General features: G+C 47.9%; 1 protein-coding gene across 3 annotated transcripts in view; it reads right to left on the reverse strand.

Annotated features, from left to right (window-relative positions):
* Positions 1-3,001: 3,001 nt before the first annotated feature.
* GPKOW (G-patch domain and KOW motifs) overlaps positions 3,002-26,985 on the reverse strand; it is a 106,559-nt gene continuing 82,575 nt past the window's right edge. For 2 of the 3 annotated variants that reach the window (XM_078786555.1, XM_078786553.1), the window contains 4 exons: positions 20,297-20,405; positions 16,195-16,264; positions 8,837-8,922; positions 3,002-4,226 (listed from right to left, as the gene is read on the reverse strand). In XM_078786555.1, coding sequence (XP_078642681.1) covers positions 4,101-4,226; positions 8,837-8,922; positions 16,195-16,264; positions 20,297-20,405 — 391 coding nt within the window. In that variant the 3' untranslated portion in view covers positions 3,002-4,100. Of the gene's footprint in view, positions 4,227-4,664; positions 5,043-8,836; positions 8,923-16,194; positions 16,265-20,296; positions 20,406-26,985 lie in introns of those variants that run through there. The other variant, XM_078786556.1, reaches the window with a different exon arrangement.

Consider the following 26,985-nt stretch of genomic DNA (forward strand, 5'->3'; position numbering starts at 1 on the left):
AGGATCAATTTATTTGTTTCGAAATGTCAAATGTGGTTTTTGTTTCTTTTAAAGGTCACATTAACAAAATCTAGAATAATTTCAACATAATTCCAATGAACCTTGGTTCTAAGACATCTTGAAAAGTAAGTTCACCCCCACAAAAAAAAAATTCCATATTAAATGCCAAGTCTGTATATATATGTCTGAACCTTGTGAGCGAAATATCTTGAAAAATAAGCGAAGTACCAACTTCTAATCTGGTGTGTGGGTGTATCTACGCATCAGGGAGACCGCCATTGAAAATTGGGTCGCCAAGTCAAAATCCAAGATGGCCGCCTTGCGTCTTCCACTTTGTCAACTCACATCACTTCACCGACGGGGACCTAAGCGTAACGCTTGTTATTACTACTTTTACGAGGGCATGCTGAAAAGTAATGCCTCCTATTGTTTTTCTCTGAAACAAGTAAAAATATTTGAATGAAACAAAGAAAGACATTAACATCAATCTTTTTTTTCTACCATCATGCATCTATTTCTCAACATAATCACCACAGCGGTTCTGCTGCATCCTGCTGACTTAATCAGTGCTTCAGAGCAGCTCGACATTCAGCCTCCTCTATCTATTGGCAAAAGGCGCTAAATAAATACAATTATTAACTCACCTGGACGACCGTCCAGTTGAGTTCATTACATACTGAACCCTCCGTCGTCCGGCGTCTGTCGTCCGTTAGCTTTTCGACGTTAACACTCCAGCAACCACAAATATCAACCGATTCTGATCAAACTTGATATGCAGCATCCTTACCCCAAGGACCAGGTTGGTGTTACATTTCAGCCCGATCCGTCACAAAATGGCCGCCATATTGTTTTCAGCTCCAAAACGACGTTAAGACTTTAATGTCCACAAATATTTATGGATTTTGATCAAACTCGGTGTTTGAGACTCTTACCACACAAGGTAGGTTGCTGTCGCATGTCAACCCGATCTGTCACAAAATGGCCGCCATAGGCCAGTATATTTTTTCAGCTCTGAAACGACGTTAACAATCTAGCGTCCACATATATTGATGAATTTTCATCAAACTTGGCATGTGAGACCCGACCTACTTTAAAGTTGTCCAGTCAGTTCAGTTGAGTTCTGCTTCCCTGGAACCTCTAGTTATTATCATCGGAAGAAAAATGTTCTCCATGACGGTGTTCCTTATTTGGTGAAGAGATGAAAATTTGACGGAGTTCGCCTGGTGATCTTTTGTGGCGGTTCTCCATTGACCACCTCTTACTCAAAGGATCGTAATGGTGCAACCGACACCCATTTCCAGCACTTCATGCTTCACAGCACTGATGTTGTGCTGCCCTCTTGACTAACATTGCACCGAGACATCTTGCGTCAGAATCATGAAACTTGGCACCCAGTGGTGGGAAGAACTAATGTGTGAACTGTGCTTTGTTTCATTCAAATATATTTACCCTTATTTGAAGAAAAACTATAAGAGGCATTCTGTTCAACATGCCCTCATACAACAGCACATTCTGAAGAGAGTGCTTCGATGGGAATAACAAACAGGAAGCAAGTGTTGAATGAAATGAATTTATAGCTTAAACTGCCTTTAAAGACCGATTTTAAATGACCTTTAGGGTGCTCCTCTCAGCAAGTTTCATGATGTTGGGACCTCAGGGTTGAACCCCATCTATATATCTTCTATATATATATATAAAAGAAAGTTTTTGTTTGTTTGTTTGTTTGTTTGTCTGCACGCGCTAATCTCCTGAACGGTGAAAGATAGGAGTAAACCTCTAAAACAAAAAATGTCGGGACGGGCCCCTGGAAGGTTATAGGCTAGGTGGCCAGGTCGAGACCACTTCAGCCGGGCTGGGCCCATTTCGCAATTAAAAGCTGAGCTGAATTATAGTAGTCAATCTTCTACGGCCGCGAGTAAAAGCTGAATTGTAGTAAATTCATTCAAAAAGAACCCGGGCAACGCCGGGTACTTTCGGCTAGTATACTATAAGTCAATGCCAATTGTCTACTAATTTCCTTCAAAATCCTAATCTCCATGTCCGGACCATATTACGTAACAGCTTCTCCATGCATGAGCCTTGTATATTTTTAAAAATAACTTTTGTTAATTAAGAAATGGGCCAGATGTTATGGTTTTTTTGCACGTTTGCATTTCATATCTTGATCTAAACTTTGTTTCAGCTGGTGTTATGTAAAAATGTGATATCGAACCAATCGCTTATGAACCGCATAGTAAACCACGAACTTATTCATGCCTACGATCACTGCCGTGGCCAAGTGGACTGGTTTGGAAGCATGGACCATCTGGCCTGCTCAGAGGTGAGAATTTTGTACTTCCTGTCGAGTTGTTTCCCTATATTCTTGGCTCAGTTGTTTAACCCTCAACCCCCTGCCATCCCCCCCCCCACAAAAAATAAAATAAAAATCAGGTGATTCGCCGTGCGAAAGCTTAAATGTTCTGACACTTACTCCACCTGATGTTATTTGTTCAGCCATATTTGATTAGAATTACCCTATTATAGTGTTGGATTTCTGTTTTGCCACTTGTGTATATGGAGAGGTGTTATTCATAGACTTCTCAAATTACAGATTCGAGCTGCAAATCTGAGTGGCGAATGCTCCTTCTTCAACGAGCTCTCTCGTTTAAACTTCGGCTTCAAAAGACATCATCAGGTAAACGTCTTGTTGGAAGAGCTAAAATGGAATTGGATTTTATTATTTTGTTTGAACAATAACCTAAACCTGAGGATGGGGCTTTTGATACAAATCACATGCAGAACAAGGACAATTATGCAATCTGAATCTTGGATCATGTGCTCAGATGGGATGGCCAAATTGTGGAAAAGCGAGCAGTGCTACCTTAAACACAATAAGCCTTGCAATTCAATATTTTGTTGAACAGAGAAAATACATCGTCTTTTCACATGAAATTTCCATGTTCCTTAGTGGTCTTATCGTTTTTATAACATGCAAACATGAAGACCATGGCATGACCAAAACTTTAGATTTTCCTTTTTATTTTAAGTTTTGTTTTTCAAAAACGTCAGCACAATGGGTAAAGAATGACAGCTTTCTTATTGCAAAAATCACCTGAAATGCCATGCTGTGCAGGCATGTGCACGAAGGCACGCACTGCGCTCCGTCATGGCAGTGAGGCAAGTGAGCTGGGTCGAGGTGAAGAGTTCCGTTGACAGAGTCCTGCAGCGCTGCCTCAACGATCTCGAGCCATTCGGGTGCATCCCATCCACCAAGTGTCGTGCCGACCACGCCTTCCGCACCCTCCAAAACAGGACCCGCTATTACGCTAATTTGTAATCTGGGGATAAGAGCTGCCCGTTTCTGGGTGACGGTAAAATGCCATGGCTACTGATAATTGTAGAAATTTCGATGTACAACTTGTTTTTTAGTAGCAGCCATCATCATTTTGAAACCTCCTCCTGCTGCAAAGTTTCTTACTGACTTGGTTGGAGGAGTGGGGAGTATGGAGGTCCAAAAGTTCAATTTCGAGACACGACGTGGACAATTTCTCCTGTGCATTGAAGCACGTGTTCAAAGCGATCACATCTATACAGTTGTACTACTACTTTAAAATGGTCCATACATGACACTGTTGTGCTTGTACAAAACATTTTGTGTAACCAAAAAACGATACAAATAAAGTTACTTACACAGAGCACGTGAGCAAATCCGAGTACAAAAGTGCAGTACAATTACCATTTACTGTTATAATTCATCATGAGAAGCAGGAAGAAGCACATTTCCAGAGGGAGTGTTGTATTTTATTCCTGTATACTTTTAATAGGGACAAGATGTATACATCTCTTTCTGATAACAGGGAAAAGAAAAATTCCGTTGGGCATATTCTCATATTGTTGACTTTCTACTGTTCGACCTATATATGAACGGTATAAATGCCGACGCCTGCAAGGACATCAAGATGAAAGTTCACTTGGCAGTACGTACAGCACCCCACAATGTGCTATTGCCTCAAATTTGAGCAGTTCATGTGCAGAACAGCATGGTGATTCGCTGTGCATCACCTCAGTTTGGTGATGCTCCGGGTGTTTGGGGGAGGGGAGGTGTGGGAGGGCATATCACCTCAGTCATCAACGTGACCGACGTAATGGCAGATACAGTCGTAGTCGAAGGTCTGCAAATCAGAAACATGTGCCAGTTGTACGACAGCCCGGCATCTGCTTTTCTCCCTTTTCAGTACATGGCCCACCTGTTTTGTGGCAAGACAGGCATGATTACACACTGGCCTTATTCCAATTTTAGGCAATTCTAAAAAGGTAACTTGGTTAAGTCTGCATTTGCCCAACTCATTTGAGTTCAGAAAGTGTTTTAGTCACGATTCACCTGTGTGTACATTTCTATGATGGGAATCTTATCCCTGTAAGCACAATTGCTGACTGTTCACAATGATTAATGATGCAACTGATCACTATTGCTGGCATGTTAATGAAGGTAGATTAATACATCGTTTAGTGCTCGGGATGCGTTGTGGAGAAAGGAGCACGAATCGGAAATGTGCTAAAAGAGGTCATAAATACCATTATTTATATATGGAGATGCGTTCCCGACAGCGTTATTTCTTACACTAGCAACGGTACCCGCCCTATGGGCGGGGCTTCAATTGGGAGGCCCAAATGAAAAGGCAAAATATCAGAAATTGAAAGTTTTTTTATTTTAAACGATTCATATAAACATCTGTTGAATCATATCACACACAAATCATCAAAATCTAAACAGAATCTTTAGAATTTCAATAAAAGCCACATCACTGTTCATATCGGTAAATATTATTCCATCGTGTTTCAAATCGTGATCGATACACTATGATCGTGATCGATAATCGTATTCACAATCGCGATACCGTATGTACTCCCGATACGTGTACCAAATTCCCGATACGTGTAACTGTACCAAATCAACAGTTAAAAGGATTTTCAGCCAATAGCTGTTACGGCCTTGGCAAGATCGATGGAGACATGTTGCTTTCCCGGGTGCTGCACAAACAGCTGCACCGATCGCGCGGCACCTGGGAAAGCAACATAGTCACAATGAGAACAATGAATGTTATGCGAACGCGAATGTTATGCGGGAGTCCAAACGTGAGAATGCTGGAGACCAAAGCTGAAATTGGGAGAACTAAATAGCCTATTTTACTCCTGGAGATCCCAGGATTATCCACCCAAAATATCTTTGCGATCGGTTCAGCAGTTTTTACAGTACCTTCGAACAGACAGACAGACAGACGGACGGACATTTGGTGAATTATAGTAAGATTACGTATGATTGATGTATGAGGGCTTCATTTGTGGTATCGGTAACAGTAATACAGATGGTAAACATGTAATTTTATGAATAAAAAGAATATTTTAAAAATATAATTCCATCAGTAAGTACATACCGTGTTATCAAAAACATAAAATATGTACATACAAACATCAATATAACAACAACAACAACAACATGCATTTTAAGGCCATTTTCCCTGTTAGAGCGGGGGTTAGCCTTGCGGTCCCCATGACAATCTTCTCCATTTTGCCCTATTTTCTGCATCTATCCTTGTTAACCTCCTTTCCCGCATTTATTCTTCCACCATCTTTAGCCAAGTCTTTCTCGGTCTTCCCCGTCCTCTACTTCCTTCTACATTCATTTCCATCACTCTTCTCAACCAGTCACTTTCATCCTTCCTCAACACATGACCAAACCATCTCAACCTGTTTATCTTCACAGCATTCATCACAGGCTCTATTCCCATCATCCTTCGCAATTCATCATTTGTCTTCCTCTCTCTCAACGATACTCCGCACATCCACCGAACCATTCGCATTTCCACCCTTTCCAGCCTTCGTTGCTGCTCTACGTTCATTACCCATGTCTCGCTCCCATAAATCATAACACTTTTCACACATACAGCATACACCTTTCCCTTCAGCTTCAACGACACTCCCCTCCTCATCAGCAAGCCACTCAGTTCCCGAAACTTCTTCCATGCACATCTCACTCGAGCAACCGTTGCCGAGTCTGATCCACCTTCTCCATCAGCATGTCTCCTTGGTAACAAAATGTTTTCACACCTTCCAGCTTCATGCTGTCTCCAAGATCCAACTCAACATTTCTTCAACATACAAACATCAATAAAAATAGATATTGCTCTCGCTCCTACTCTGCTCCTTGAACGAGTTCACTTTGTTTTCGTTACGTAACGAGGTGATGGATGGGCAGAAGATTTTATCTTGTCTGCATTGTTGAGAATTATTCTCATAGTCTACGTAGCCAAGTCTTCCAACTTCCACCTACTTCCACCTGAAAGTATGACCCAATTCCACCTGATGCTCATCTGCCTTAACACTTGCATTTTCACATCCAAAGTGATTCTTTTCCTCGATACTTTTGTCAGGTTTCAAGCACTAATACTTGCAGGCTTCTTTGCAGACATTAAGTCTTTGTTTTGCTGTAAAATAAGACTTTACTTTGCAGTAAAATGCTCACAAAACATGGAAATACAGTATTGTAAGGCAGAGAGACAGACAGATACAGATGGAGGTAAAGTAAACAGTGCTGATTAGCTCAGTGTGTGAATACAGTACAATTAATGACGGCAGGTGCGCTGCGTGGTATGGATTTTCTTCATATATATAAAAAAAATTCTTTAAAAAAAAATCCCCGAGGACAAACAGCGGTTTACGGGGCAGTGTTAAGTGAGGTATACCTGTAATACATTTACACAAGTCAGATATATAACTAACTAACAAACAAACAAACACTTTTGAAGTGTGATAAAGTAGTCCAAAATTAAATTGCAAATCTTCACTTTTATCATTACGAAAATAGGTGTAATTTCCTCAGGACAAATGCGCTTGCACGAATGTACCAAATGGTCCGCACATTCGTCTGCAAGCTGTCCAGCCTGGGTTTGAATCCTGACCCAGCTATAAACTGTCATTCCGGTGTTTGACAGCCAGGGTGATTTATCAGTGTGTGTGCCGTCCCTCAGATGGATGTTAATCTGGGCGTCCCATCTGTCATGATAATGCATGAGTCCAAAGGCATCCCAAAAAATAAAATGGGAATGTATCGTAAGCTTGTTGTAAATGGAGCAAACCTTGCTTTGGATGGAAGAAACAGCTCTGACAGCAGCAAATTTGTAGTGTTTCAGAAAAAACACTTCCAATTGCTCACGTCTACCATGATGATTGAGAGGGGTCAACAAAAATGACATGCTTTGCTAAGCCAGGCCAGTGTTCCCTGGATGTTCTGTATTTGAACGATTCACAAACCTTTACGCAAGTAGTGTCAGTATGTTGCTCTTTGTCACTTGTCTTACAAGCTCACTTGCAATACATGAAGCACGAATGCAATAAAGTATTTGGTGTTTTGAACAACAGGAAATACCAACCATTTAGTGGGGGCATGACCTGCATGTTGCATATAGACCAGTTTTTACATGAACCTTGGATTGTTAAAAGCCATGTACAATCTTGATAAAGATATTTGTGAAGATGGACTATGGAACAAAATGATCTTTCCAAGCAGTTTGAGTTTTGTTTGGCAATCTAACGTTCTTAAGGAGCCAAATGTGAAGTGGTCCATAATTTGATCAGGGTTGCCGCAGTCACATCCTGTGGAACTCCTAATTATGCTACTTGTGCATCCAGTGGCTGCAGTGACCATGTCTCATTCACATCTGATTATGGGGCTTCTATATTTTCTTAGGCAGGTCAAAACCGAGTAGCTTTCATCCCACAGATGACTCGGTCAGAAATTGGATGATTGGTATGAACGGTGATTTCATCCCACACTTTCCTCCAGGCCACTGCACTCTTCTCCTGCAAGGGCTTGGGTACGTGTACAGAAACGTTTTTGAGAAACAAACCATATGGCGAGTTGGAAGCTTCAATAGCTTTCTATGAATGGGTTATCATTTGTGTGGATGACCTCTCTATGTAGGTGCATCTCAGTGAATGTTTCAGAGTGGTGGGGGGGGGGGGGGGGGGGGGGGAGGTGCTATATTGTCCAGCACTGGTGTATATTTCAATCCCTGGTGTTGGGCTAGCGGCGAGGGTGCCGGCTTAGGATCCAAGGATCCTGGGTTCGAATCCCGGTCGATCGCTGAATTAACGCCAGGGGGGTTGACTCAGCCTGTCATCCTTCCGAGGTCGGCTAATTGAGTACCAGTTCACTGGTAATTCCCTGTTTGTCGTTAAAGGCGGCAAAAAGGGTTGGCGTCAGGAAGGGCATCCGGCCGTAAAACATTGCTTCAAATAGGGGACCGAAAAACAACAACAACCACGGTTCCCGAAAAAGGCCAACCCCCGCTTTGCGGGGAAAAATTGCCTCTAAAGGTGGTTACTGGTGTATATTTCAGAGTTCCCGTGATAACACGCATTGCGTAATTCATCTGGGCCTCTACATGTTTAGTGTGCAACTTCCTGGGCTGAGTGTTTGCAGCCCAGGAAGTTGCACAATATTTAGCCATTGAGTACACCAATGCCATAGCTGAGGTGTGAAGTACTGCCGCGTTGGCACCCCAGCCCGTTCCGACGAGTTTTTGCACTATGTTCACCCGTCTTTTCATCATAGCCTGCTCATGTGGAAGATGACAGCCTGTTTGAATCCCATCCTGCTATGTGGAAATACACAACTAATGTCATCACAATGGTGACCGAAATCCCAACAGCCACCCAGTCGACGGAACAACCAAATTTTTGCTTAAATTGTTTTCAGTCCTTCACATTTGTGCAAAGAAAACCAACCAAAACCATGTTTTTGACAGCCAGAACTAAATCAAAATGTCTTTTTTCTTGTAGGGACCAAGATACGTACCTCTCCTTTGAACTTCCCAAGCACGACCAGGATAGACTCAGTGTCATTCTTGGGCACAATGGTCTCCACCATCACTTCTGTGATTCCTGCAGTTCATTGTTCAGAAAAGATAAAATGAGAACACATTATCTTCAAAGAATACTTGGCCATTACAAGTTTAATGTACTTGAGATCATTTACACTTACATATATGCACAGGGAATGAGGGAAAGAAGCAAAAGGGATGTTTGGCCCAAGAGGATAGTAGGGGACTGAAGATATCAGGAGGTAATAAAATGACATCTCTATGTACATGTCAATACCACTTCAGGAAATAATACTCTGACATTATAGGTAGAACCATAGAACCGGACTTCCGGTCCCTCGAGCGACGAGGCTTGCTTCGATCTCTCCACGGCATCAAAGTTTGAGTGTTTTCCCGTTCGTTTCTTTGTCAAATTTCCGCTGGGTATTTTGTTGTGTATGTGTTATTGTGTGTTTCTATTTGGCTTTGGTTTTGTAGTTGTTGCAAATTTGTGTGTAATTAGTCGTTTTTTTTGTTCGCGCCTTGTGCGGCCTGGTCTCTCCAGGCTCCCTCCCCCACGTCAGTGTTTTGTGAATATGGGTTCTTTCCTTCATAGTTTTGCTTGTTTCTTTGATTTTCTTTTCTCCCCCCCCTACCTCTCACGAACATCTTACCCTTTGTCCAGCGTTTTGAAAACAGAACAAACAAATAAACAAACAAAAAAAATTCTATATTCATTCTTTCTCTCCTCCCGGACACGTGCTTGTTCGCTCTCCTCCTCGTCTCGACTTGTGCCCCGCCCCCTATATCTCGTTTTTCTTCCACCTCTGCTCCTTCTTTCACAAATCCACGTTCTCACTTAGAGACTTTTCCCAGATTGTTTTTCATGGTTTTGTTTAAATATTATTTAAATATGTTTAAACCGCAGCCGTGATGCTGACGCCGCCCTCCCCCCCACCCCCCCCCCCCCCCAGAATTTCCATGTTTTAAACGTTTCCCAGTGTGTACCCTGGATTAGAATAGGTACACCGTATCCCTGCGTGTCGTAAGAGACGACTAAGAGGGTTGGCGTCAGGAAGGGCATCTGGCCATAAAACATTGCCTCAGAAAGAGAACCATGACAATTACAACTACATATGGGCAGGGTACAGCCCGAAGTGGAGATCGGTTTCTGAGGTTTGGGACATGGAATGTAGGGACAATGACTGGGAGATCAGGAGAAGTGGTGGAAGTATTTGTCAGAAGAAGAGTGGACATATGTTGTGTGCAAGAGACGAGATGGAAGGGAAGTGGTGTGAGAATGGTGAAGGGTAGGCAGGGACAGAAATACAAGTTTATGTGGCAAGGGTGCCTGGAGGGCGTGAATGGTGTTGGTGTCCTGTTTTCTGAGGAGTTTCTAGACAGTGTGGTGAGTGTGACTAGAGTGAGTGATAGGTTGATGATGGTGAAAATGATGATTGGAAAGCTCTTGGTGAACGTCATCTCGGGATATGCTCCGCAGGTTGGTCGAAGCGATGAAGAGAAGGACAAGTTCTGGTGTGCGATAGAGAAGCTGATGGAAAACGTGAAAGATGAGGAAGTTGTTGTGGTAGGAGGAGACCTAAATGGACATGTGGGAAGGAGTATGGATGGTTTTGACGGAGTTCATGGGGGTTACGGATATGGTGTGAGAAATGGAGAAGGTGAAAGGATTTTGGAGTTTGCTGATGGAGCTGATTTGTAATACTCAGTTCCAGAAAGAGGATAATAAGCTTGTTAAAATACACGTCAGGTGGGTCGACGACAACCGTTGACTACCTGATGGTGCGTAGGCGAGATAGGGGGCACCTCCGGGACACAAAGGTGATCCCGGGGGAGGAGGCTGAATCACAGCACCACTTGGTTGTCTGCGACATAAGGGTGAAAGGTGCGAGGAGAGCTCGGCGGGTGAAGTACCAACTGAGAATGAAGGTGTGGAGGTTGAAAGAGGTGACAGTAAGGGAGGCATTAAAAGAGAGGCTGAGTAGGGTCGAGGATAATGTGGTTGAGCTTGAAAGTGGTTGGACGTCAATGAAAGCTAGTCTGTTGGGAGCCGTTGGTGAGGTATGTGGATGGACAAAAGGATCACCGAGGCACACAGAAACATGGTGGTGGGATGATGAAGTTGGAAAGAGGATTGACTAGAAGAGGAAGAAGTACAAGGAGTGGCAGAAGGCGAAGGGTACGGGAGCATAAACAGCAGAGCATGAAAGTTATAAGGCAGCCAGGAAGGCTGCAAAGAAAGAGGTAGCAAAGGCGCAGGAGGCATGTAGGAAAATGTTCGGAGAACGCTTGGATTCGGAAGAGGGTCAGAAAGCAGTATTCAGGATTGCAAGGCAGATAGCGAAAGAGAGGTGTGATGTGATGGGGGTGAGTTGCTTGAAGGATGAAGTGGGACAAATCGTTGTCGACCCAGATGGAATTAAAGGAAGATGGAAAAGATATATGGAAATGCTGTTAAATACAGAGAATGAATGGGATGGCAACATAGAGAGTAACCCAGTTTTAGGACCGGCAGAGAAGATAACAGAAGGAAGTTGAGGAAGCGATAAAAGCAATGAAGGGTAGAAAAGCGGGAGGGCCGACGGGAGTTGTGGGAGATATGTTGAAGGCAGCAGGAAGTTGGGGTGTGAAGAGAATGACAGAGATCTGTAATCTGGTGGTGAAAGAAGGCCGCATTCCAGTGGATTGGGAACTGAGTACCCTCGTCCCTCTATACAAGGGGAAAGGTGACCCTCTGGAGTGTGGCTCGTACCGAGCGATAAAGTTATTGGAGCATGGAATGAAGGTATTGGAAAGGGTGTTGGAGAGAAGGATAAGGAAGAAAGTGAAGATCGACGAAATGCAGTTTGGATTTATGCCAGGAAGAGGAACGACAGACGCGCTTTTCATTGTGAGGCAGTTGCAGGAGAAGTACATGGAGAAGAGGAAGAAGTTGTTTCTTGGGTTTGTTGATCTGGAGAAAGCATTCGATAGGGTTCCACACAAAGTATTGACATGGGCATTGAGGAAGTTAGGAGTGGAGGAATGGTTGATCAGAGTAGTGATGGCAATGTACAAAAGAGCATGCACAGCTGTAAAGACGAAGGACGGGAACAGTGGTGAGTTTGAGGTGAAGGTGGGAGTGCATCAGGGGTCGGTACTAAGTCCACTACTATTTGTAGCTGTGATGGAGGTGCTGGCTCAGAACGTAAAGGAGGGTTTACCGTGGGAGTTGTTGTATGCAGATGATCTGGTGTTGATTGCGGAAAGTATGGATGGACTGAAGGAAAAGATGAACAAGTGGAAGGAATGTATGGAGACAAAAGGTCTGAAGGTGAATATCGGAAAGACGAAGGTGATGGCAAGTGGTAAAGCATGTGGTGAGGTGGAAAGAACTGGGAAGTGGCCCTGTGCTGTGTGTAGGAAGGGTGTCGGAGTGAACTCCAATCAATGTACAATGTGCGCTGAGTGGGTTCATCAAAAATGTAGTGGTCTGAGAGGGTCATTAACCAGTGTGGCAGCTACATTCAAATGTAAGGTGTGCACAGAGGGAGCTGCAGATGGAGGAAATGTTGAGTTGGATCTTGGAGACGGCGTGAAGCTGGAAGGTGTGAAAACATTTTGCTACCTCGGAGACATGCTGAATGGAGAAGGTTGATCAGACTCGGCAACGGTTGCTAGAGTGAGATGTGCATGGAAGAAGTTTCGGGAACTGAGTGGCGTGCTGATGATGAGGGGAGTGTCGTTGAAGCTGAAGGGAAAGGTGTATGCTGCATGTGTGAGAAGTGTTGTGATTTATGGGAGCGAGACATGGGTAATGAACGTAGAGCAGCAACGAAGGTTGGAAAGGGTGGAAATGCGAATGGTTCGACGGATGTGCGGAGTATCGTTGAGAGAGAGGAAGACAAATGATGAATTGCGAAAGATGATGGGAATAGAGCCTGTGATTGATGCTGTGAAGAGGAACAGGTTGAGATGGTTTGGTCATGTGTTGAGGAAGGATGAAAGTGACTGGTTGAGAAGAGTGATGGAAATGAATGTAGAAGGAAGTAGACGGGGAAGACCGAGAAAGACTTGGCTAAAGATGGTGGAAGAAGAAATGCGGGCAAGGGGGTTAACAAGGAGAGATGCAGAAAATAGGGCAAAATGGAGAAGATTGTCATGGGGACCGCAAGGCTAACCCCCGCTCTAGTAGGGAAAATGGCCTTTAAAATGCATGTTGTTGTATGTTGTATTATAGGTAGAGTGGCTGCTCTGATTCTGGGAAGACAGCGGTTCGATTCCAACCCTGGCCGAATTGTAACAAGACTTTAAAAATGGTACGTGCCGCTTCCTTGCTTGACTGTCAACATTTAGAGGACAGAGCATGGGTAAACCCTGTGGGATGGCATCCTCATGGAGAGGGCTGTGAGATTTCTCCATAAAAATTGCCGACTATCGAGAGAAAAACGCTGCCAATAGATGGTGCCACCGACATCCAGTCTGATGTAAGTTACTGCCGCTGTGTTCAATGGCTGAGTTTGTTTGAAGTCAAGTTTGTTGTTTTTTGTTTTGAGTGTGATTTGCATGTGAAAACTCTTCCAAAAGATTAAGAATTATTTTGGGAAGAGAAAAATAAAAGGCTGGAAATATTCAAATTATTTGATAAATTCACATGTGCAAAAAAGTTTAATTTAAAAAAAAAAACCAAAAAAAAAAACTGAAACATTCAATTATGAAACACCCAAACACCTGGCCCTTTTCTTGATGTTATCAATGAAATAATTTAAAAAGACGAAAATGAATCATCAATTTTGAGGCAAAATACTGAAATCTCATTTGGCAGAGGACTGGTATTTGTGATGGATTTTCACAAGAAAGTGCAAGGCAAATGTGACAGCCAAACTGCACAAATGATAGCAAAATGTTAAAAACAAAAACCGAAATCCCAACCACCTTGGTAAATTGACACAAACCTGGAGAAGAAAATGAAGACGTAGATTTATACTAATCTTCTATTACTGAAAGGAGAAATGTCTGTCCGTCCATGTACATATCTGTCACTAGCCCAGGAGCATTAGGTTAGGACCTAGAAGAAATTAGTAGAAAGCTGATTTTTTGCACAGAGCTTCAGAATACCATGTGGATGCCCACAATATAAAGTCCCACGAGTCCCACCTTGTGGCATTATCAAAATTCAAGATGGCCGCCGGTTGGATGGAAAATACATAAATATGGATAACTTCAGCCTAGAACCTCATAAAAGTGTACTTTTCATGGCTAAATATGTTTTAGCACACTAGGATTTTAATAGAATATATTTCAGTGACCTCAGATAATGATATGTAGATGTAATCCAAGATGGCTGACAAAATTGCCACTGCTGTAATGCAAAAAAACATCAAAATCATGATAAGTTTAATTTGCTATTATTTTATTTAATGCAAAATCTTTCACATTGTGGCCACAAGGCCTGCAAGAGGTAAACAACACATGGGGATTTGACATTTAATTACAATACGACACAAAAGCAGACCAACTCTTTGATCCCAGTCATCCCAACCTGATTCTAGTGTTTTGGACAGTACCGTGTTAACTGAATGTCACTCACGCGAATGGACCACAGATGTTTTCAGCAATCGCATCAAATTTTGTTTGATTGTCTGGTCGCTGAAATTGCCACTCCAGAACTTTTCTGTCCGTCGAATGGTGAAGAACCCTCTTTCTGTGTAGTTATCGAACTGCACTGAAGACATGGTACTTTCAAGGTCTTTCATCTGGTCAAGGTAGAGGCGGGCAGACTTAGCATACGCAAGGTGACCAGCAGCATGGAACAGGGGGATCATTTCACTGACTGCCTGCAGATGCAAGTCCCAATCCCCAGTGCGCTCTGCTCGGATGAAACGCCTGATCATGGACACTTGCTTCAAATATTCAATCCATAGTTTACCGGTTCTACCTTGCTTTTCTTCCTTTACCATGAGAGCATCCATGATATCACTGAGCTGGTTGACACATTCCTCATCTTCCACACTTGACGTGGGGCATTCCCCATTCAGCAGGGCTTTGTGAATAGCCTTAAGATGGGGCAGATCCACACCACTGAGAAATTCAGGTTGGTCAAGTAATTTTGACATTATGGCAACTGAAGACAAAAGATCAGCGCGGAGTGCACGAGCATATGCATGACCTGTCATCATATGAATCACAGTGTTTGGAGCATACACGGTCTCCCACAGATCCTCTAAACCACTACCACCCATTACATATCCAATTGCTCCCATATATGACATGAGTATATGAAAACCCTTAAGTCTTACAACAATATTCTTCAGACCTGGGTGAGAGGATTTCACAATTTCAGCTGCCTTGATATAGAGGGGTTGGTCAAATGTGACAGGACAAAGACCCAGTCCATAATTTTCAGACAGCTTCTGGGCAAAACACAAAGCAGAATAGATGGAGTCAGGTTGAGATGGATCCTGGTTAATGAATGGCAGAATATGAATCTTATTCAGAAACCGCATTACGGCGGTGGCCATTTTGTCGGCCATCTTGGATTATCTCTGCATATTATTATCTGAGGTCACTGAAAGATATTCTATTGAAATCCTAGGATGCTAAAAAATATATTTAGACATAAAAAGTATACTTTTATGAGGTTCTAGGCTGAAGTTATCACAATTTATGCATTTTCCGTCTAATCGGTGGACATCTTGAATTTTGAAAATGCCACAAGGTGGGACTCGTGGGACTTTGTACTGTGGGTATCCACATGACATTCTGGAGCTCTGTGCAAAAAATCAGCTTTCTACTAATTTCTTCTAGGCTTCCGCTTCATTTTTGGCTAATGCTCCTGTCCCGTTATATGCTCCTTTGGAACACGTTATATTCCAAAGGGTTCCTGCTCTCGTACGGAAAGCTAATAATCAATTTACTTGGAACAAAAATTTGTGTCCGTTTAATCTCAATTATATATAATTAAATTGCTTATGTATTTTCAGGATGGAAGATGAAGGAGCAGGACGTGGAGCTTTATTGTAGCGATTCCTATGGTACGATTGCAGAATCCCTTTAAAATAAAGCGTGAAAGGAGGAAGGAAAGCATGGAAGGAGCACAAAAAATATTTAGTAACACCTCTTGAAACAATAGAAAAATATATAATACTACACAAAAGGAGCACACAAAAAACAACAACTACAGCAACAATAATTACGTGTTATAAGTTGTCCTTTTTTTTCTTCATTTTACATCTTCATTGAGATTCACAGATAGACATGCAATACGTTTGTGAAGTGCAACACGCTGTCCATCAGCGAAGCGACGGGTAGGCATGGCTAGTACAGAAAACAAATAATGGATTAAACACCTTACCCTCCAGCAACCTGCCTTCGTCCGTCCGACAATCACATTTATCTGCTGTCACAACATCTTCTATAGTAACCTGCACAGAACGAAGAGGATTCCTATAGTGAAGTCGTGAACATTAAAATTGGTCACAAATTGTTCACCACCATCTCAAAACAGGATGTGGTATCATTGCACAGGATATTTGTAAGGACTTGTACCTTTCTGTGGCTAAATTAGCACAATTTCATATGTACTGTATATATCAAAAAAAATGTATATACACATACACTACATGGCCCAAAGTATGTGGACACCCGAACATCACACCCAAATGTGCTCGTCGAACATCTCATTCCAAAATCATGGGCATTAATATGGAGTTGGTCTCCCCTTTGCTGCTATAACAGCCTCCACTCTTCTGGGAAGGCTTTCTACTAGATGTTGGAACATTGCTACGGGGATTTTTTTTTTTTGTATTCAGGATCGAGGCTCGTGAAAGAGCTAACATTTATCACACAAAAAAAAAATCAAACAGACACACAACGTATATAATAAGGGGAGCGGTAGACAAGATGGGGAGAGAAGGGGAAGCACAAACACAACATTTGAGAGCAGGGACATCGGGAGATCTGTGGGAGGGAGAGGCCTTGGGGGGGGGTAGGAGAAGTATAAAACAAGGACATTGCAAGGACTTCCAGGAAAGAAGTTGGTATTTCAAAAAAGTGGACCTGGGGTGAAATTAGCGGAGGTAGAAAAGATCAAGGTTTTCGATGGGGGAAGATAAGAGATGGTGGTGAACAGCTGTTTTAAAGACCTGGAGGGAGGAGTGGGATTGAAGAGAGTGAGGGAGTTTATTCCAGAGGCGGGAGAAAAGAGGAATGAAGGAGTGAAGGTGAGCAGAGAGTCTTGATTTTGGCAGTTTAACCATAAGAGGGTTGCTGGCAGATCTTGTGCAACCTGTAGGAATATTTGGGGGACAGAGCCCAGAGAGAGCTGGGGTAGCAAGGCCGGAGAGGAGTCGGTAGAAGACAGAAAGACCACCAACCTGCCTTCGGTGAGTAAGTGAAAGGCCCTCGGAGTTAGCTTCATTGCGGGAGATTCCAATGATTCTGAAAGCTTTGGTTTCAACAGCGTGAAGACGAGCTAGGTGTGAGGCAGGAGAACCGGCCCAGAGGGGAGAACAGTATTCCAATGAGCTGCAGATGAAAGCCTTGTATGTGGTGAGGAGCTCAGGTGTGCCAAGGAAGGACTTCGCACGACGGAGGATGCCCAGTCGGCGACTGGCTTTTGAGGCCAGATTTGAAATGTGGTTTTCCCAGGAAAGATCATGGCACATAGTGAGACCCAAAAGCTTGAGTGACAGAACTTCTTGGAGAGGATTATTCAGAAAGTGGATGGGAGGGTTGTCCAGTCGGTCTTTTCGGAGAGACGTAGTAAGAGTGTGAGATTGGTCAGGACTGAAAGACATGTTCCACTTGTTTGACCAGTCTATGATTTTGTCTAGGTCTGCAGAGAGTGAGGAGGCTGCAGACTGCCGGACTGAGGGATGAGGAATGGAGACGTGGGAAGTGCTCGTCGTGCTTCGGATTTGCTTCCATTCAGCTACAAGAGCATTAGTGAGGTTGGGCACTGATGTTGGGTGATTAGGCCTGGCTCACAGTCAGCATTCCAATTCATCCCAAAGGTGTTCAATGGGGTTGAGGTTTGGGCTCTGTGCAGGCCAGTCAAGTTCTTCCACACCGATCTCGACAAACCATTTCTGTATGGACGTCGCTTTGTGCACGGGGGCATTTTCATGCTGAAACAGGAAAGGTCCTTCCCCAAACTGTTGCCACAAAGTTGGAAGCACACAATCGCCTAGAATGTCATTGTATGCTGTAACGTTAAGATTTGCCTTCACTGGAACTAAGGGGCCGAGCCCGAACCATGAAAAACAGCCCCAGACCATTATTCCTCCTCCACCAAACTTTACAGTTGGCACTATGCATTCGGGCAGGTAGCGTTCTCATGACATCCGCTAAACCCAGATTAGTCCGTCGGACTGCCAGATGGTGAAGCATGATTCATCACTCCAGAGAACGCGTTTCCACTGATCCAGAGTCCAATGGCAGTGAGCTTTACACCACTCCAGCCAACGTTTGGCATTGTGCATGGTGATCTTAGGCTTGTCTGCGGCTGCTGGGCCATGTAAACCAATTTCATGACGCTCCCGACTAATAGTTGTGCTGATGTTGCTTCCAGAGGCAGTTTGGAACTCGGTAGTGAGTGTTGCAACCGAGGACAGACGATTTTTACACGCTTCAGCACTCGGCGGTCCCGTTCTGTGAGCTTGTGTGGCCTACCACTCCGGGGCTGAGCTGTTGTTGCTCCGAGACGTTTCCACTTCACAATAACAGCACTTACAGTTGACCAGGTCAGCTCTAGCAGGGTAGAAATTTGACGAACTGACTTGTTGGAAAGGTGGCATCCTACGACGGTACTATGTTGAAAGTCACTGAGCTCTTCAGTGCAGCCCATTCTACTACCAATGTTTGTCTACAGAGATTGCATGGCTGTGTGCCTGATTATATATATCTGTCCCCATCCCCGCTCCCTCCCGCCTCCCTTCCCCCTCCCCTGGCAATGGCGGGTACTTCAGCTAGTCAATAACTTTGTTCCATGAACCCTTTACTTAAAGATGCAAGTATTTAATTATACACCTATTCAATACATGCAAGTATAATGATATCGGCATCAACATATATTTATGCATGTATGTATACAGTTGTATACATGTATGAACACATGTATGTATACTGTTGTCCTGGCGGTTGTAAAGTTATGTTCCATCAGTGTCAATTAACCTGTTGTACATAACTCACCACATGCACATTGTGAGGATAGTCCCATTCAGTATGCTAATAAGCATCTATATGTCTAGTGTACATCCGGACACGAAAATTTTAAAACCTTTTAAAGCGATTCTTCACCATTGAGAGATGGGGCCAAAAACCTGGGCATGACATCTCAAAATGTGCGGAGGAGTTATGACAAAACCAGGTGGATGAGTTGGTTATGTTACAAGAACCAGCCGATTCGATTTTGGTTCAGGTCCGAATCCAGATCCGGCCTATCAGTGGGATACAAAACGTAAACTGTTCAGCCTAGCAGAGCGCCCGATGTAGTTACTACAACAATTACAGAGAAGTGGTACATCAACCACCACTCAACAACACATTTCCAAAGTTCTAGCTCTACGATTTACTCCTCTAACAGTTGTTATTGCCGAGTCTTTCTTCGATGTCGTCCCAATTGTTGTGAACATGAGGTATTTCATGACCGATGTCATTCCGAATTTCCACCTCGGGTTCATACATATACGGTCTGACAAATCCTACATAATGAGTGACCATCGTCATAATCAGAGGATTCTTGATCAAGAAAAAACTTCATTAAATGCACTGACGAGTATTAAGCGAGTTGTGCGGTCATTATCCATTGCGTGCTGAGACAACCTTTCCCTCGATTACGTCACACAGATGATGTTATGACTATCGTGGTTTTCTGGAATTTAGGGGTGGAACCTGTCGGGTTTCCTTTTTAAACTGTAACACCTCAAAATGTTTTAGACAATATAAAGCCAGATTCAGTTCTTTGTTTATCACTTAAAAATCAATATAATCACATTTAAAAAAAATTCTGTGTCTATGGACCTTTAAAAACAATAATCAACCAGTGTGGTGGTATCAACATGGCTAAGACAACATGTCAACAAATAAAAATGCCATTTTCCCCGATTGCGCTTCGTTATCTGCATGTTTGAAATGATTAACAAAGCCGCATGTGCTAAACTTGCATGTGAAACAATTTTTTTTTAAAGAAGTATTTATCCGCATTTATTGATCGTATTGATCCTCTGACAGATACTAGAAACGATGGGAATCAATTTCAGTCGGTGAAGTTAACTTCGGAGAACATGAACCTCTAACTCACAGCAACACAACATTTCCACTCTTACATTTATGTATTGTAAAACAATAAACAGAAAACTTTGATAAAAATAAAATATTGAAGTGAGAAGATCAAAGTTGCAATGCAAGTTATCAAATGCAAGTTAATGCAAGTTATCTCCACCCAATATACACACCTTGCAGTTGTAGTATTTGCCCCCTTTGTAACTGCGATCAATGAACCGGACACGCAGGTCACGATGGAGCCAGCATGAAGACTCAGGCATCACAGGAACAGTGTTTTTTCTGCGGGACAAACACAGTAAGTTGAAACACGTGGGAAAACAATAAATAATAGACTTCAAATGAAGATACCTACATAAGCCATACATTTTTAGCCCCTAACTGAGGGTCAGCCTATTTTGGGGCTTATATTTTGGGTGCTGTCAGTCCATCCGTCTGTATTAGGCCTCCGCTCAAAAATGACTGGACGGATTTATTTTATATTAGGCACGGGTGTGATGCAAAAGGAAGAAGAAGATTCGGTTGAGAGGTGCGACTTGCAGGTGATTATATATATTAGAGCGCCGAGTGTGAAAAGGGGGGAAATTACTGTTTTGCTGTGAGCTGAGATGACCGCTGTGCATGGACTCTTGAGTTGGTTAAAGGGGTGCTACTAATTGCCTGCATGCATACAAATGAGTTAGGAATGCTTTTTATTTCTTTGCTTCGTAGTTCTAATGATACGTTTATTCTGTGTTGTAGGATAAGTGAAGATTGATTTCAATAAAGTCTCATATATTGGAAAGAGATTTCAGATTGATTTCATTACAACGGGTATGCAATCTTATCTGGGCATGAGGCAAGTGAAATTACTTGGGGATTGAAGCCAAAACTCGTGGGACACACGTTTTTGTTTCCTAACCCTAAGTGACATACTGCCCTGAATTATTTACTTACAAACTTTATCTATCTATCTATAATTCCAGTAATCTCTGTCTGTCTGTCTGTCTGTACGTTTGTTTGTCTGTGACCGCTGTTTCTCGACAACCACGGGTCCGATATACTTTTAACTTGCCAGGTATATTGCTGGGGACCCGAGGATGTGCCTTTTCAAGGTTTCATATTAATCGGACAATTACTTACCGAGCTATGTCCAAAAAACGATTCAACCAATCAGAGAGCAGCGAACGATCGCGTGTGCCGAACGTGGCGGACACACTCTGCCTCGGATGGCACATTTGAGAGCGTATTCATTTATTTCACGTTTGCAAACTATGTTGGCGTTAAACTATGTTTTAATAAAGTTTTAAAACTAATAAAAACGAATTTGCGATTCATTCGCTTTCCTGCGCGTTTGTGCACGCGATGGCGATTGCTTTACCAAACTCCGGAAGCCGTTCGCTTTGGACCAAACCATTGCATGTAAATAGAGGGGGGGGATTGTCACCACTCGCAAGCCGTTCGCTTTGGACCAAACCATTTCATGTAAATAGAGGGGGGGGATATAATTTTAGATATAGATATAGTACGGGCATGCCCTAGTTTATATAAACTTTACTATGTCTACTACCTAAATATTTATTTCGTTACTTTATTTTTAAATACAGTAAGACACCACGCAGGGGATATGTTCCTGGAAAAAGTCAGAACAGCGGATGTGGGGGAATCGTTTCAATGGGAAATGGGGGAATCGGTTCCTGTTGGTTCCCGATTTGTGGAAAATCCCACGAATGTCCAGGAAAATCCCACGAATGTCCAGGAAAATCCCACGAATGTCCAGGAAAACCCCACGAATGTCGAGGAAAACCCCACGAATGTCGAGGAAAATCCCACGAATGTCGAGGAAAATCCCACGAATGTCGAGGAAAATCCCACGAATGTCGAGGAAAATCCCACGAATGTCGAGGAAAATCCCACGAATGTCGAGGAAAATCCCACGAATGTCGAGGAAAATCCCACGAATGTCGAGGAAAATCCCACGAATGTCGAGGAAAATCCCACGAATGTCCAGGAAAATCCCACGAATGTCCAGGAAAATCCCACGAATGTCCAGGAAAATCCCACGAATGTCCAGGAAAATCCCACGAATGTCCAGGAAAATCCCACGAATGTCCAGGAAAATCCCACGAATGTCCAGGAAAATCCCACGAATGTCCAGGAAAATCCCACGAATGTCCAGGAAAATCCCACGAATGTCCAGGAAAATCCCACGAATGTCCAGGAAAATCCCACGAATGTCCAGGAAAATCCCACGAATGTCCAGGAAAATCCCACGAATGTCCAGGAAAATCCCACGAATGTCCAGCAAAACCCCACGAATGTCCAGCAAAACCCCACGAATGTCCAGGAAAACCCCACGAATGTCCAGGAAAACCCCACGAATGTCCAGGAAAACCCCACGAATGTCCAGGAAAACCCCACGAATGTCCAGGAAAACCCCACGAATGTCCAGGAAAACCCCACGAATGTCCAGGAAAACCCCACGAATGTCCAGGAAAACCCCACGAATGTCCAGGAAAACCCCAAGAATGTCCAGGAAAACCCCACGAATGTCCAGGAAAACCCCACGAATGTCCAGGAAAACCCCAAGAATGTCCAGGAAAACCCCACGAATGTCCAGGAAAACCCCACGAATGTCCAGGAAAACCCCACGAATGTCCAGGAAAACCCCACGAATGTCCAGCAAAACCCCACGAATGTCCAGCAAAACCCCACGAATGTCCAGCAAAACCCCACGAATGTCCAGCAAAACCCCACGAACGTCCAGCAAAACCCCACGAACGTCCAGGAAAACCCCACGAACGTCCAGCAAAACCCCACGAACGTCCAGCAAAACCCCACGAACGTCCAGGAAAACCCCACGAACGTCCAGGAAAACCCCGCGAGCGTCCGGCGAGACCCCGCGAACGTCCGGCGAGACCCCGCGAACGTCCGGCGAGACCCCGCGAACGTCCGGCGAGACCCCGCGAACGTCCGGCGAGACCCCGCGAACGTCCGGCGAGACCCCGCGAACGTCCGGCGAGACCCCGCGAACGTCCGGCGAGACCCCGCGAACGTCCGGCGAGACCCCGCGAACGTCCGGCGAGACCCCGCGAACGTCCGGCGAGACCCCGCGAACGTCCGGCGAGACCCCGCGAACGTCCGGCGAGACCCCGCGAACGTCCGGCGAGACCCCGCGAACGTCCGGCGAGACCCCGCGAACGTCCGGCGAGACCCCGCGAACGTCCGGCGAGACCCCGCGAACGTCCGGCGAGACCCCGCGAACGTCCGGCGAGACCCCGCGAACGTCCGGCGAGACCCCGCGAACGTCCGGCGAGACCCCGCGAACGTCCGGCGAGACCCCGCGAACGTCCGGCGAGACCCCGCGAACGTCCGGCGAGACCCCGCGAACGTCCGGCGAGACCCCGCGAACGTCCGGCGAGACCCCGCGAACGTCCGGCGAGACCCCGCGAACGTCCGGCGAGACCCCGCGAACGTCCGGCGAGACCCCGCGAACGTCCGGCGAGACCCCGCGAACGTCCGGCGAGACCCCGCGAACGTCCGGCGAGACCCCGCGAACGTCCGGCGAGACCCCGCGAACGGCCGGCGAGACCCCGCGAACGTCCGGCGAGACCCCGCGAACGTCCGGCGAGACCCCGCGAACGTCCGGCGAGGCCCCGCGAACGTCCGGCGAGGCCCCGCGAGCGTCCGGCGAGACCCCGCGAACGTCCGGCGAGACCCCGCGAACGTCCGGCAAAACCCCGCGAACGTCCGGCAAAACCCCGCGAACGTCCGGCAAAACCCCGCGAACGTCCGGGAAAACCCCGCGAACGTCCGGCGAGACCCCGCGAACGTCCGGCGAGACCCCGCGAACGTCCGGCGAGACCCCGCGAACGTCCGGCGAGACCCCGCGAACGTCCGGCGAGACCCCGCGAACGTCCGGCGAGACCCCGCGAACGTCCGGCGAGACCCCGCGAACGTCCGGCGAGACCCCGCGAACGTCCGGCGAGACCCCGCGAACGTCCGGCGAGACCCCGCGAACGTCCGGCGAGACCCCGCGAACGTCCGGCGAGACCCCGCGAACGTCCGGCGAGACCCCGCGAACGTCCGGCGAGACCCCGCGAACGTCCGGCGAGACCCCGCGAACGTCCGGCGAGACCCCGCGAACGTCCGGCGAGACCCCGCGAACGTCCGGCGAGACCCCGCGAACGTCCGGCGAGACCCCGCGAACGTCCGGCGAGACCCCGCGAACGTCGGCGAGGCCCCGCGAACGTCCGGCGAGGCCCCGCGAACGTCCGGCGAGGCCCCGCGAGCGTCCGGCGAGACCCCGCGAACGTCCGGCGAGACCCCGCGAACGTCCGGCAAAACCCCGCGAACGTCCGGCAAAACCCCGCGAACGTCCGGGAAAACACCACGAACGTCCGGGAAAACCCCGCGAACGTCCGGGAAAACCCCGCGAACGTCCGGCGAGACCCCGCGAACGTCCGGCGAGACCCCGCGAACGTCCGGGAAAACCCCGCGAACGTCCGGGAAAACCCCGCGAACGTCCGGCGAGACCCCGCGAACGTCCGGCGAGACCCCGCGAACGTCCGGCGAGACCCCGCGAACGTCCGGCGAGACCCCGCGAACGTCCGGCGAGACCCCGCGAACGTCCGGCGAGACCCCGCGAACGTCCGGCGAGACCCGGCGAACGTCCGGCGAGACCCCGCGAACGTCCGGCGAGACCCCGCGAGCGTCCGGCGAGACCCCGCGAGCGTCCGGCGAGACCCCGCGAACGTCCGGCGAGACCCCGCGAACGTCCGGCGAGGCCCCGCGAACGTCCGGCGAGACCCCGCGAGCGTCCGGCGAGACCCCGCGAACGTCCGGCGAGACCCCGCGAACGTCCGGCGAGACCCCGCGAACGTCCGGCGAGACCCCGCGAACGTCCGGCGAGACCCCGCGAACGTCCGGCGAGACCCCGCGAACGTCCGGCGAGACCCCGCGAACGTCCGGCGAGACCCCGCGAACGTCCGGCGAGACCCCGCGAACGTCCGGCGAGACCCCGCGAACGTCCGGCGAGACCCCGCGAACGTCCGGCGAGACCCCGCGAACGTCCGGCGAGACCCCGCGAACGTCCGGCGAGACCCCGCGAACGTCCGGCGAGACCCCGCGAACGTCCGGCGAGACCCCGCGAACGTCCGGCGAGACCCCGCGAACGTCCGGCGAGGCCCCGCGAACGTCCGGCGAGGCCCCGCGAACGTCCGGCGAGACCCCGCGAACGTCCGGCGAGACCCCGCGAACGTCCGGCGAGACCCCGCGAACGTCCGGCGAGGCCCCGCGAACGTCCGGCGAGACCCCGCGAACGTCCGGCGAGACCCCGCGAACGTCCGGCGAGGCCCCGCGAACGTCCGGCGAGACCCCGCGAACGTCCGGGAAAACCCCGCGAACGTCCGGGAAAACCCCGCGAACGTCCGGCGAAACCCCGCGAACGTCCGGCAAAACCCCGCGAACGTCCGGGAAAACCCCGCGAACGTCCGGGAAAACCCCGCGAACGTCCGGGAAAACCCCGCGAACGTCCGGGAAAACCCCGCGAACGTCCGGGAAAACCCCGCGAACGTCCGGGAAAACCCCGCGAACGTCCGGGGAAACCCCGCGAACGTCCGGGAAAACCCCGCGAACGTCCGGGGAAACCCCACGAACGTCCGGGAAAACCCCACGAACGTCCGGGAAAACCCCACGAACGTCCGGGAAAACCCCACGAACGTCCGGGAAAACCCCACGAACGTCCGGGAAAACCCCACGAACGTCCGGGAAAACCCCACGAACGTCCGGGAAAACCCCACGAACGTCCGGGAAAACCCCACGAACGTCCGGGAAAACCCCACGAACGTCCGGGGAAACCCCACGAACGTCCGGGGAAACCCCACGAACGTCCGGGGAAACCCCACGAACGTCCGGGGAAACCCCACGAACGTCCGGGGAAACCCCACGAACGTGCGGGGAAACCCCACGAACGTGCGGGGAAACCCCACGAACGTCCGGCGAAACCCCGCGAACGTCCGGCGAGACCCCGCGAACGTCCGGCGAGACCCGGCGAACGTCCGGCGAGACCCGGCGAACGTCCGGCGAGACCCCGCGAACGTCCGGCGAGACCCCGCGAACGTCCGGCGAGACCCCGCGAACGTCCGGCGAGACCCCGCGAACGTCCGGCGAGACCCCGCGAACGTCCGGCGAGACCCCGCGAGCGTCCGGCGAGACCCCGCGAACGTCCGGCGAGACCCCGCGAACGTCCGGCGAGACCCCGCGAACGTCCGGGGAGACCCCGCGAACGTCCGGCGAGACCCCGCGAACGTCCGGGGAGACCCCGAGAACGTCCGGCGAGACCCCGCGAACGTCCGGGGAGACCCCGAGAACGTCCGGCGAGACCCCGCGAACGTCCGGCGAGACCCCGCGAACGTCCGGCGAGACCCCGCGAACGTCCGGCGAGACCCCGCGAACGTCCGGCGAGACCCCGCGAACGTCCGGCGAGACCCCGCGAACGTCCGGCGAGACCCCGCGAACGTCCGGCGAGACCCCGCGAACGTCCGGCGAAACCCCGCGAACGTCCGGCGAGACCCCGCGAACGTCCGGCGAAACCCCGCGAACGTCCGGCGAGACCCCGCGAACGTCCGGCGAGACCCCGCGAACGTCCGGCGAGACCCCGCGAACGTCCGGCGAGACCCCGCGAACGTCCGGCGAGACCCCGCGAACGTCCGGCGAGACCCCGCGAGCGTCCGGCGAGACCCCGCGAACGTCCGGCGAGACCCCGCGAGCGTCCGGCGAGACCCCGCGAACGTCCGGCGAGACCCCGCGAACGTCCGGCGAGACCCCGCGAACGTCCGGCGAGACCCCGCGAACGTCCGGCGAGACCCCGCGAACGTCCGGC

This window comes from Myxine glutinosa, chromosome 11 (assembly GCF_964187855.1).
Source record: "Myxine glutinosa chromosome 11, kmMyxGlut1.1, whole genome shotgun sequence".
Taxonomy (NCBI): domain Eukaryota; kingdom Metazoa; phylum Chordata; class Myxini; order Myxiniformes; family Myxinidae; genus Myxine; species Myxine glutinosa.